Consider the following 13,968-nt stretch of genomic DNA (forward strand, 5'->3'; position numbering starts at 1 on the left):
TCCCCCGGTGGAGGGCCGGGAGGAGAATCCTTTGTTTTTTCATTTGCCACACCCCCTGACGGGGGCTGTGGTACCCACATTCTCAATAAAAGAGCTATTTCCTTTGCCTCTGGGTCACCTGGCCCGCAAATGCCGTTTTTCACGGCGAGCACGCCAGTTCCCTGCGCACGGAAATCGCGACCCTCTTAGCCAAGGGCGCGGTACAGCCCGTCCCTCCAACCGAAATGAGGAAGGGTTTCTACAGCCCTTACTTCATTGTACCCAAGAAAGGCGGCGGCTTACGACCAATCCTGGACTTGCGAGTTTTCAATCGGGCCTTGTTAAAACTCCCGTTCAAAATGCTTACGCAGAGAAACATTCTGGCTGGCATTCAGCATCTAGATCGCAGCGGTGGACCTGAAGGACGCGTACTTCCACGTCTCAATTCTGCCACGACACCGACCCTTCTTACGGTTCGCGTTCGACGGCCAGGCGTTTCAGTACAAAGTCCTCCCCTTCGGCCTGTCTCTGTCCCCTTGCGTCTTCACGAAAGTCGCAGAGGCGGCCCTTGCCCCGCTACGAGTAGCCGGCATCCGCATTCTCAACTACCTCGACGACTGGCTCATCCTAGCACACTCTTGAGAGTTACTATGCACACACAGAGACCAGGTGCTCCGGCACCTCAGCCGCTTGGGGCTTCAGGTCAACTGGGAAAAGAGCAAGCTCACTCCAGTTCAGAGCATCTCTTTTCTCGGGTTGGAGTTAGACTCAGTCTCAATGACAGCACGTCTCACGAGCGAGCGTGCTCAGTCGGTGCTGGACTGCCTCGCTTCCTTCAAGCCAGGCACAGTGGTCCCTCTAAAACTTTTCTAGAGCCTCCTGGGGCATATGGCGTCCTCCGTGGCGGTCGCTCCGCTGGGACTGATGCATATGAGACCACTCCAGCACTGGCTCCAGACTCGAGTCCCGAGACAAGCAAGGCACCGCGCCACGCATCGGGTAAGGATCACCCCCGCCTGCCTCAAAACACTCCGACCCTGGACAGACCTCTGCTTTTTATGGGCAGGAGTGCCCCTGCAGCAGGTGTCCCGACACGTCCTGGTCACAACCGACGCCTCCCGGTCCGGGTGGGGTGCCGTGTGCAGCGGGCACGCAGCAGCGGGCCATTGGAAAGGGGCCCTGCTGCGTTGGCACATCAATTGCCTGGAGTTGCTGACTGTCCTTCTTGCTCTCAGGAAGTTCCTCCCATTAGTTCGGGACAAACATGTCCTCGTGAGATCGGACAGCACCACGGTGGTGGCGTACATAAATCGCCAAGGCGGCGTACGCTCCCGCCACATGTCACAACTCGCCCGCCGTCTCCTCCTATGGAGCCAGCAGCGACTCAAGTCACTGCGTGCCACTCACATCCCCGGAAAGCTCAACGTCGTAGCGGACGCGCTATCACGACAACGCCTGCCCGGCGGGGAGTGGAGGCTTCACCCCCAGTCGGTCCAGCTGATTTGGGAACGGTTTAGCAAGGCCCAGGTAGACCTGTTAGCCGCCCAGGAAACCTCCCACTGCCCGCTCTGGTACGCCCTTACAGAGGCTCCCCTCGGGACAGACGCGCTGGCACACAGCTGGCCCTCGGGGCTGCGCAAGTACGCATTTCCCCCAGTGAGCCTTCTTGCACCGGTGCTGTGCAAGGTCAGGGAGGACGAGGAGCAAGTCACGTTGGTGGCCTCCTACTGGCCCACTCGGACTTGGTTCTCGGAACTCAGGCTCCTCGCGACAGCTTCTCCCTGGCGAATTCCCCTGAGAAAGGACCTCCTCTCTCAGGGACGGGGCACGCTCTGGCACCCGCGCCCAGACCTCTGGAACCTCCACGTCTGGTCCCTGGACGGGACGTGGAAGAGCTAGCCGGCTTACCGGCAACCGTTGTGAATACCATCAACCAAGCCAGAGCCCCCTCTACCAGGCACCTTTACGCCCTAAAGTGGTGCTTGTTCGCAGATTGGTGTTCTTCCCGAGCCGAAGACCCGCAGAGATGCGCGATTAGGTCAGTGCTTCTGTTCCTACAGGAGAGGCTGGACAGGAGGCTGTCCCCGTCCACCCTCAAGGTGTATGTTGCCGCTATCGCCGCCCACCACGATCCTGTAGACGGCAAGTCTTTGGGTAAGCACGACCTGATCCTCAGGTTCCTGAGAGGTGCCCGGAGGTTGAATCCCTCCCGGCCAGGCCTAGTTCCCTCCTGGGATCTCTCGGTAGTCTTGGCAGGACTCCAGAGACCTCCCTTCGAGCCGCTCGAATCAGTTGGACTCAGGGCCCTCTCTCTTAAGACGGCCCTGCTGATCGCGCTCGCCTCCATTAAGAGGGTCGGGGACCTGCAAGCGTTCTCTGTCAGCGACACTTGCCTGGAGTTCGGTCCGGCAGATACGTCTGTGATCCTAAGACCGCGACCGGGCTATGTGCCCAAGGTTCCTACCACACCATTCTGAGATCAGGTAGTGAACCTGCAAGCGCTGCCCCAGGAGGAGGCAGACCCAGCCCTTTCGTTGCTGTGTCCAGTGCGCGCCCTGCGCACTTTACCTGGACCACACACAGAGCACCAGACGCTCTGAGCAGCTCTTTGTCTGCTTTGGGGGACAGCAGAAAGGGAATGCCGTCTCCAAACAGAGGCTCGCCCACTGGGTTGTCCATGCCATCACACTGGCTTATCACACCCAGGCCGTGCCCCTACCCTTGCGGGTCCGAGCTCACTCAACAAGGGGTGTTGTGTCCTTGTGGGCACTGGCCAAGAGCACCTCCCTAGCAGACATCTGTAGAGCCGCGGGTTGGGCAACACCCAACACCTTCGCGAGGTTTTACAACCTCCGCGTTGAGTCGGTTGCGTCTCGTGTTTTCTCAGGTCCGAGCCCGTAGAACTCGGTAACACGTAGAACGACCGGCCAGGTGGATTGCTTGCGCCCAGCACCCTTTTCCTGACATCAAGGTAAAGTAGTGCGCCTTCTTCCCAGGGCGCCCCACTCCGAGTCGGGACCCTGGTCGATTCCTCCCCAGCCCTCCGGGTCCGCGGTTCAGCGGAGGAACTCGCCGACCCAAGCCACTGCGGGTACCCTGGTGGCCACCCTGTACTGGTATAGGGGCTCCACAGGTAAAATAAGAAGGCCTCCTGTTCGGACTCCCCCTGTGTGTAATTCCACGGTTCTGTCCCCTTACGAGCGGACCCCCGTGTCTCCCTTAGGCAGTTACAGCTGCCCCGGTCGCCGTGCTGTAGCAACTCCCCCCTTTCAAGGCTGGATCTACCACCGCGCCATACTTTCCACACGAGCCCTAAGACGGCTGTGTGACGTGTCTACCACTTTTCCTCCCCAAGAAAAAGGGCAGGTGTGGTCTCCGCAGGGTCTGGGTAAGATCCCCTTCCCTATATGCGTGTAAGGGCCCCGGTCGTGATTACTCTATGCGAGAAACATAGAGAGAAAAGAGGCCCAGCCAGGCTGGCCCGTTCCCATGTTATCAAACATCGCCTTGTTCCCCTCCCAGGGTAACTAGAAGGACTCCGATGTTCTTATGGGGCATTGGGGAAGGGTACGTGCAGCCAGGTACAGACGATGCGTGGCACTGGATGAAATCCCTGCCCGCCTCTGTATCGGCGGTCCACGTACAAGGTTCAGCGCATGGCAAGATTGGAATGGGTCCCCTAGTGTCGCTTCTCCGACACAACGTGGAGAGAGCGACAGAAGGGGAACGTTTGCTTATGTATGTAACCTCCGTTCCCCGAGGGAGGGAACGACACGTTGTGTCTTTCCTCCGCCATGTCGCTGAACCGAGCCACTGTTGTGGCCGGACCATTTCCGGCTCCTCAGAAAAATCCTGAATGAACTCCCGTATTTGCCCCGCTTAAATACCTGTATGTCCGGGGGCGGGGTATGCAAATACTGACTGCCAACTCCTATTGGCCCTTTTCAATAAGATCAGAGGTGAATATCGGCGCTCAAGAGAGACCCCCTAGTGTCGCTTCTCCGACACAACGTGTCGTTCCCTCCCTCGGGGAACGGAGGTTACATACGTAACCAAACGTATTGTTTACTACCATATTATTGATCATAAGTCAATCATTGGCATACAGTTCACAGCAATCCATTTCACAAATTAATTTGTCAATCAGTTGGAGATTTATTATGAGGGCTTGTTTAAGAACCCATCAATGTACACCTGCATCAGACATCTCGTGTGTGATGCATCATAAACATAAAATGTTTAGGTCACTGTTTCAAGTTAAATATAGTTTAATACTAAATCTTTAAACACATCTTGAGATCCCTTAGATCGCATTTGCGCTCCTTCGAGTGTTTTGAATGCAAGAACGTAACACATGTTTGTGTTCTGCCTACTGAAGTGTTTTCTTCACTGTATAAACTGTGCGTTGCTCATACAGCTGAAATATCACTTACTGCCCTCTGGAGTAAACAGGTGGTACTACAAGCTTGCATTTCTCAGGAATCTTCCTTATTATGGTCCGTGAGCATGCGATTAATTGCGTAATTTTTTTTATCGCGTCATTTTTTTGTTAAATGAATCGCACTGAATTAACGCATTAAATCGACAGCCCTAATACATATATATATATATATATATATATATATATATATATATATATATATATATATATTACAGTATATAATCAAGAGACAGCATAGTCTGTATAGCCAACCAAATCATCTGTTATGACCTTTGTCGAAACAGGGCCTTAATCATAACAGAGACATAGAGAAAGACATGCCTTCTAAAGCGATGCGATTGCTTTGGACGAGAAACAGACCAAATTTAAGACATAACCACTATAAATGTTGGCATTCGAAGTCAGGTTTGTGGTTTTCACGTCCAGTGGGGTATTTTGAAAATGCAGATGTGAGATAAAATGACAGAGTTGCGAGATTGAATACCAGAGTACCTGAAGCGTCAAAGCATTTCCTTCTTGTAGCCTGCACCAAATATTAAATTAGGATGGATGTTAAGATTTTTAGTAAACAAGGACATACATTTGTATCTGTTTCTCACCCAAAGCGATCGCATCGCTTCAGAAGACATGAATTAAACAACTCAAAATGTGTGGATTAATTTTATGCTGCCATTATGTCCTTTTTGGAGCTTGAACCTCAATTGACTTTGGAGTTTTGGACCCTATTGACTTACATTGTATGGACACATCCTACATTCTTCCTAAAATATCTTTCTTTGTGTTCTGCAGACGAAAGAAAGTCAAATGTTTGGGACAACATGAGTGTGAGTAAATGAGGAGAGAGATTTAATTTTAATGTTACCTGATGTAACCCTTAAAATTTGTTTTGTAAGTATAACCTTTTGAATTTAGGTTGATTCAGTGCTCAAATAATTCAGTTGTAAAATTATGTTTTTGATTTACCATTCAATTTAGAAGTTACCACATGAAGCAATTTTTTTGGGTCAAGTCAAGACAAATCAATTAATTGTTATTTGTATAGCGCTTTCCACAACACACACCATTTCAAAGCAGCTTTGCAGGAAATCATGCATTAACAAAAAATGAAAACTGTAATATCTAGTCTTATGTCTAGTAAGATTAAATATGATTGTAAATTGTGTATAAAAATTAAATAATAATTGTATTTATAACCCCAGTGAGCAAGCTGAAGGCAACTGTGGCAAGGAACACAAAACTCCATAAGATGTTGGTTAATGGAGAAAAATAACCTTGGGAGAAACCAGACGCACAGTGGGGGCCAGTTCCCCTCTGATTAACATCATGAATATAATGCCAATAGTTATTTGTGTGCAGTGTAAGTCATGGTTTAAAATTAGAAAATGAAGTAATCGTTAAGGTCCAGTGTTTAAATAAAGACGTTTTATGAACTTTAAGATAAACATTTGTTCTTTCAACATTTTATTTAATGCTGCATGGAATTTTCTTTTTAGGTCAAGATTTAACACACATCTAGTGGTGACTGCACAGAGAAATGCACTATGGCACTGACCTGTAGTTTTAATTACACACATTTCACATTTAAATCATCATTAATGTGCGATGGGTGTTTGTGGGTGCAGATGTGTGTGTGAGGTAATGCTGCAGCTGGGGATGATCTGGGTGTGTAGTTGTTTATGTAGTCTTTTCCTCATTATTTTTCTCGAAAATGAGCAATCAGGCATCTTGCACAGAGGCTGATTGTCTCCCTCAGTAAATCAATCCAGGAGCTGCAATTAAAAGGTACACTTATGCGGTGTAATTGCTGTCTCGCTAATCCTTTATTTGCACACCTGCCGGTGAGTCTGAATTTTTAATGAATTTCTAATTAATGCACATTGTACACTTGATTTATTTGTTAGCAAATGATGTCGCTGGTCTGCTTCTCTGCTGGAGTTGCTGTTTCCAGAAAGTCTTCCTTCATACACAATATAAGCCCATTCTCAACAATTTGGGTGGAAACTGTATGCCGGTGTCTGGCCTAAAGGTCAAAATCCACATGTTGTCCATGTGTGGTTATAAATGTCTTTCTGATGCAGGTGGGGAACGCCGTTAAAAGTTTATGATGATTTGGCAATTGTTTGGGTGCTTTTATTCTTCCACTTGATGGCCTGTTATGTTCACATGTGCCCAGTGTATGTGTGCACCTGTGAAAATGAGCAGTTTTATCCTCATTGTTCTGATTAGATGTCAATCCATTCTTTGAGAGTGGAATGTTACTGCTTAGTTTTGTGTTTGTGCGCATGTATTTGTCTGGGTGTTTTCCTTTATTTCTTTCCTACCTTTGTGTGTGCTAACAAACTAAAAGTTTGTTTATGAAAAAAGAATGGTGAAACAACAATATTTATGGTAATCTAATATTGTAAAAGATAAAATGCATATTATTTTTATATGAAATTAAATATTATTACAGTCAGAATCTAACAGAGTAAAAGTTGAAGGTGATGTGTGAATTTTGTTTCTATGTTCACCCCAAAATGAAATTCTCTCATCATTTACTCACCCTCATGCCATCCCAGATGTGTATGACTTTCTTTTTGGAAGAATATTTCAGCTCTGTAGGTCCTCACAATGCAAGTGAATGGTGGCCAGAACTCAGAAGGACCAAAAATCTCATACAGACAGCAGAAAAGAAATCTATATGACTCCAGTGGTTAAATCCATATCTTCAGAAGTGATATAATAGGTGAAGGTAAGAAACCTATTTCTAGAAAAAAGCAAAAATGTCATGAGTGTGAGTAAGCGATGAGAGAATTTTCATTTTTGGATGAACTATTCCTCTAATGCTCTATTGATATAGCCTACCTCTTTAACCTAAACCTTTTAAACTGGTTTTAAACTGCTGCGGTATGTACAACAAGTGACATGAAAATGATTTAGCTAAAATGTAGGTAGTAATGTGATTCAAAGAGACCAGGTTGAAATGAGCCATTGATAGGTTGGAAAAGTGTGTAAACACTGTAGCCCTGTGCCACTAGGGGTGAACTTATATATATTGCCAGGCTATATCATGTTACAGAAATGCAACGGTTTGCATCGTGTGTTCAAAAAAAGTAATTGCGATATAAAACAACAGACAGTGGAGTCAGCATAGGCCTATGCATCATGTGTTGGTATGATATATGATTCATTATTTCTCTTAATAACCATAGTTATGTGTTATGGATGTTACATTTTAAATCATGATGTTATTTGAAGAAGCACAAGCCTCCATCGTTCATTTACCATAAGGATTCAGATGAATCACTGGCTGTTGATTAGCTCTATAATTGATTTAAGTGTACTGCAACTGCAGTTTACACATGGGAAGGGATTATATTGAAACACTGCAATCAGAACTGCGTTATGATCAAATTGATCATATCATATTGCTGCATTGCTGCTACTGAGATGCACATGCACTTCACTCAGACAGAAGCACTCAAGAGTCAGCGATCTATCTGAATCTTTAAGGTAAACGTTCTACAATATATGATATAATACGTAACATCTGTGAAAGCACAGTATAATAATCAGAGCCTTTTGTTTTTTAGATGCTTTCCTTTCACCAGTGGTGTAACTTGTATCTAATGGGCCCCAGTGCAGAGCACCTGTTTGTTTTCGCTTTCTGAAGGGGGAGGGTGTTCCTCCCTCAGCCAATTTCGCCTTCAGTTGTTTCCTTTTGGGGGGCTGTCGCAGGCCCAGTCTCACACTGGGCACACCCTGCACTTCCTGTAGTTATGCCACTGCCCCTCACCATGTAAGCAAAAAATACATTGAGCACCAGGAGCTGGAGAGAGCATCTGCTCTGTACTAGAGAAAATGAAAGTTTACAGAGATATAATGATAGTGCTATATATATTATATATATCTACGGTTTATAATGCTGAATATTATGTATAATAATTATATGGGGGGAATATAATCCTAATGTCAAATGTCTAATTCGATTTCTTCAGTAAATTTAGGTAGAGCCTTCATTATTTAACTAGAGAAGTGTTCATTTCTATAAAAAAAACTTTTTTGAAAATAATATTTTAATGTAACCAGTGACAGTAATATTTTAGAAAAATAAAATTGATAAATATTAATTTAGATTATTCTAAATGTATGTAATAAGTGACAGTGTGAAAGCATATGAATGTAACATAATTCTGTATTTTCTGATAAGCAGAATTATTAATATTTCAGTTTTTTATTTTCTCTATCTTTTAATCAGTCCATATCTGATGGATCATAATGCCCTTTAATGAGCAATATTTTTAGTTAAGTTTTAAAGGAACTGTTTTGAATATGTTTTAAAATGATTAATAATAATAATAATAATAATACATGTAAATCTTGATTCAGGCTTGTTTAAAATATCATGGGCCGAACCGAATCATGAGATGAGTGAATCTTTACACCCCTAATGTGATACAATCAAAACTTTGTTATGTTTGTTTGAGCATCCTGACAAGTCCAACACAGCAACTTTGACTCAACCAATGGTATGAGTATGAGGCAGTATTGGAATATCTGTTTTCCAATCGATGGCTGGCTGAGGTGTGTCCGTGAAGCCTGTTTGAAAACAATCATTATTTTTAATTTACCATTAATTTGGTTTGGTGTCACTTGAGGGACAGAAAAGTCGTGGAAATGGTCATAAATGCGCCTTAAAAATTGACAATTTGTCTCAGCTTTGTAGACAGCCTTTAACAACAAAAAAAAATCAGTTTGGATTTCATGTTTGTTCTTTTTTATTACTTTATGCCCTTTTAAGTTGGAAGTTTTCAAAGTACTCTGGGAAATGGGAAGAGTTTTCGTATGAATAGCATGAAAGGCTCCATTTAGTGAAACTATAGCAAAGAGTCTGCTTTAAGTATTGGACATCTGTAAATGAAATTTCAATATGCTTTACAACCCCAACTGATTCCCTTCCCATTTCTTCCCCACAATGAATGAAACTAATTGCTTTAAATGGCAGATCCTTCGTGAAGCAGCTCTCCTGCGGTTCAGAGCTCATAGAAAGAAGAATTACCACCAACAGATGAAAATCAAAAGTAATGGGACAGAAGATTGTGTCACCTCAGTCGCAATCCTTTAATTGCACTTCTTTTGTTCATGAAAGCCATTTGGATATACACTGCTTTTGAGAGAGCAGTTTAACTCACAATGCCTTTGTACCAGGAAAAAAAAAAAAAACACACACACACACACACAGTGGCATGACAAATTGCTCCGTTAGCATCCGGGAGGAATAGCAGGCTGTTATTTTTTCTCCAGACAACATTTCTTTAGGAGTCCTTGTATTGAAAACCTTGTTATATTTTGAAAAATGTGTTCTAAAGTGTCAGACATGTGTGGAAATTAATTTGATCAACACTGATAATTGCTATAGTCACCAGTGGTGATGAGAACATAGTGACTATATGAATACAAATGAATATTAAAGACCTCATGCTAGCAGAGTATTTATGATGACTTCAGTCAGAATCAGATGATTTTATAACAGACCTGTGATTTATATACAGGTAGTGTACAACAACACAGTGACAGAGTTTTTTTAATTCATTTGCTTTATTCGAAATAAGACCTTATTTCATTTCTCTCAAAACAATTTATTAGTCCATCAGCAATTAAAATATGCTGTTACATTAAGCCATTTCTGTATATAAAATTGTTATAATTAATTTTTTCGTTGTGGTTTCATAAATGTTTTTGATGCTTCAGCCACTTTAAGAGTTCAATAATTAAATGGTCGATACGTGGGCCGGCCTCTTCAAACTTTGGTTTTGGGATCAGAAGACAAACTCAACTATGAACATTTAAGAATCTTTTTAATTCACACTGGTAATAAAATTGCATTACAGTTTCATAAAATAAATGTTCCAGTTTATATATACAGAAAAACAGACTGTACATACCCTCAGAGAGGCATTAGAGAGAATGAGAGCATTGGAAAGAGAGAGGGGGAGAAAGAGAGAGGGACAGAGAACGAGAGAGTTGGAAAGAGAAAGAGTGAGATCGAGAGAGAGAGCGAGCGATACCAAAACAGAAAAACAAATCACAAAAACCATACAGGCAATACAGTGCTCAACTAAGCAGGCACAACTGTACATCCAAACGTGTAACTGCTCAGTGTTGGGGACAGGAAGGGCCAAAAATAGTACATTTACAACTGAGTCCTCAGGGACCAATTGGACTTTTACTGTAAAAAGTATTGCAGGCAAGCAGAAAGATGCTCTTCTCTCTGAGTGCAGCAGAACATCCATCGCACATAAGCTTGTGTATGCATGTGTGGAACGAGAGCTGCCGCTGCAGTTGTTTGATTGGCTATTGAACTTGTGTCTCAAAGCTCTCGTTTAGCTGGCCCTCCTCATAGTCCATCTGACACAGAATCATGTTGTTCTTTAGGAAAAACTTATCGCCCACGCAAAACCTGCAAGAGAACCAAACAAACGTGTGGGTTAACAAATAAGGGTTTTCTCTTGAAGCAGACAAGTCCTATTCACACCAAGTCAAACATTTTTAGCATGAAAAAAAGGGCTATAGCAGATTTAAAAAATGAAACCGAACATCTCTATGAACTCGCACATACAACTGAGTTCTGTCTGTTTTTAATTGTTAGGGTGTTTTTTTATTTGGATGGCAAACAATTTAGGTATGAGATTTTTGCAGGGAATGACGAAAATTTTACATTGGACTCAAGTGTGAATAGTTTTGGTGTGAAATTGGTTTATAAACATTTTATGTTTTGATGTCGTTTACGCACCCTGTTTGCATAAATATTCTGTGACGGTGCTGATATTCCTGCAAAATGATACTACGTGGTCCTTATATGTAATCGCGGTAGTATTGAGGAGAAATGTCCACTGAGTGGTGCTAAATGAGTTACATTCTCAAATGTGAGATCAAAAGAACTACACCTACCTCAATACACTAAACCTTAAACCTACCGATAGTGTTATACAAAGTAAATGTGAAATGCAGAAGCAACCACATCATTTTAAGCGTTTATGAATTATCATCTGCCCTTTTACTCTTGATGTGTGCAAGAGGTCCATCAACATTTTCTGTCAAAATGTTAATTTATCAAATGAATGACATGGCGATTAATCACATTAATTGCATACATCAATATTTGCTGAGAAAAGACCCCAAATAAAGATAATAGAAAAAATACATAATTCAAATATTTATAAATATATTATGTAGGGCCTACAATAAATTTCTTATATGGATTGAAAGTCAGCTTGAAATAAATTGCATTATTGTGGCAGATGAATAAAGCATTGATTAGACAATACTAAAAGTGTATTAAGAACTCAATATATTGCGTTTTATTCTCATAAAATTGAACAAGCCTACAGCTGACAGCAATCTGTTTTGCATCGAGTTAATCAATATGACCAGTTCTCACAACATGCATTCTTGTGTGCAAGATGGACACATTTGGAGTGTCTCACTGGTATTCAGCATCATAAACGGCACATTTTTAGGATGTTCTGTAAAATTAAAAGTTTATATATTTTGAAAATCATGTCTCAAGATTCTGTTGTGCTTCCTCCCAAGTGATCAGTTCTCATTCTGGGGCTGCGCTGCTTGTGAGGTTTGTTAAGGCATGCTGCCACCTATTGACGCGGCTTGTAAAAGAAGATGTACTTCAAGCTTTTTTTAAATGGTTTAAAATCAAATGGTGTTGAACTTGTGTAAGTATCGTTGTGTAAAAATGCACAGAGCAAAATTGAAAAAACAGTCTTACCGCTTAAGTGCTGAAACTGCTCTGTGAAAAACTATTTGGAATCAGGTTTAATGGTGTAACAGTCAGTCACATGAAGCCCCTTTTTGCAACCTGAACTTCTTCAGAATGCAGCACATCGAATGATACAAAGCTGGTGTTTTGAGATGCATTTTTAGAGATTTTGAAAAGTAATTAACTTTACTTTATGTTTAAAAATTAAGTGATCTTGTACAATATGCTGAAAGAAAAAAAAAAGTGAGATTCAGCAAAACAGTCAAAGACGTCTCTGTACAGCGTGTTAAAACTATATTGAAAAACAGTGCAGAAGCACACAAAAACATGTTTGAACACCCCCTGACTCGCCCTATATTTGAAAAAATGTCCCAAACTCTGCCGGAAAACCATTTTTTTTTGGCTTGGAACTCGCCGAGTATCCGTGCACATCCCTAATGGTAACGTGATTCTATAAGACTAGGTTGGTAAATGAACAATCAATGCCATGAACGGTCTCCGACATCACTGCATTTACTTGCTACTGTAGCTTCCTGGCATCACATACCCTATTGTTTGAATGGTGGCCTCAAAGTCTCTTGTAACACAGCAATAAGGCGCAGCTTTAAATTAAAGTAGTTTTCAAAACCAAATGGCTTTTTTCAAAGCAGGACAATCAATGAAATCATGCCACCATTCCACTTCCCAGGGAAAAGGCACAACACCAGTTTCGAAGGGAACTCTACCAACGAGCTTGTTTTCCCTATGTTGGGGCTTGGTGCCAAAGAATAAATTGTTAGCCTCCAAAAAACTTCCCATGAAATTTCATGCCAATTAAAGAGAAAAACATTCCATGTGTGAACTGCATTTTTACATTTGATAAGTTAGCATATGAAAGCCATGAATGCTGTATGGACAATAGAGCAGCAATGATAGAAGCTTTGCCCATGATGTTGTTTCTTATCAATCAGTGCCACACCAATGTGGTGTGTTGGCAGAGGAACAGAGCATAGCAGAGAGGAGCATGGGAAATCTGGGCTCCTCATGCACCATTTGTTAGCGACGAGTCTTCACTCACCAAACTTTATTACACACCTGGTGCTCGCCAAATGTGCCACTGACTATTTATTCCTTCTTTCTACCAGATGCTTTATTTTGTTTGATTGGAGCATTTCTTCATTAATCATTCTACATTAAAGGTATAGTTCAACAAAAATTCAAATCATGTCATCATTTACTTACCCTCAAGATGCAATGAAAGCGAAACAAAGGTCTTACATTCTGCTTAACATCTCCTTGTGTGTTCCACAAAAGCAAGTCATATAGGTTTAGAACACCATGAGGGTATGTAAATGACTAAATTGTACATTTTGGGGGAACTATCACTTTAGCAATACCTATGTATCAATTTAACATAGCACAAATCATCCAGATTCTTTAGAGGAAGCTGTACTCCATTTATTCTACCCCCTAACATTGCTGAAAATTATTGTATTTGAGGTATCTGTCTTAAAATGGAGTTTGAGCATGTATACAGCAAGGTGTTTGGTATTCTACGAGTCTAGAGTGTGTATGTATAAAGGCTTTAGGGAATGACACAAGTGTTTTTTGGTAGTAGGTCACACACACTAAAGCATTTAAAGACACTGTCACACTCTTTTGCTTCCCAGAAATGTTTGGAGGGATGATCCTGGAAAAGTTCATTCGGCTGGCCGCTTAATTCCCTCGGCGAGACACATAGCTGCGTGCTCAGCTTGGCTGTGTATTGAGTAAGAGCTTTCGGGCTGACTACGTTCAATAAGGCATTCACAGTTTG

At 42.6% G+C, this 13,968-nt stretch overlaps 1 protein-coding gene across 2 annotated transcripts in view; it reads right to left on the reverse strand.

The window, feature by feature from the left end:
- Nucleotides 1-10,048: 10,048 nt before the first annotated feature.
- LOC127652586 (rhombotin-1-like) overlaps nt 10,049-13,968 on the reverse strand; it is a 36,153-nt gene continuing 32,233 nt past the window's right edge. For both annotated transcript variants that reach the window (XM_052138851.1, XM_052138931.1), the window contains exon 4: nt 10,049-10,859. In XM_052138851.1, the coding sequence (XP_051994811.1) occupies nt 10,754-10,859 (106 nt within the window). In that variant the 3' untranslated portion in view covers nt 10,049-10,753. The remainder of the gene's footprint in view (nt 10,860-13,968) is intronic.

Source organism: Xyrauchen texanus, chromosome 1 (assembly GCF_025860055.1).
Source record: "Xyrauchen texanus isolate HMW12.3.18 chromosome 1, RBS_HiC_50CHRs, whole genome shotgun sequence".
Taxonomy (NCBI): domain Eukaryota; kingdom Metazoa; phylum Chordata; class Actinopteri; order Cypriniformes; family Catostomidae; genus Xyrauchen; species Xyrauchen texanus.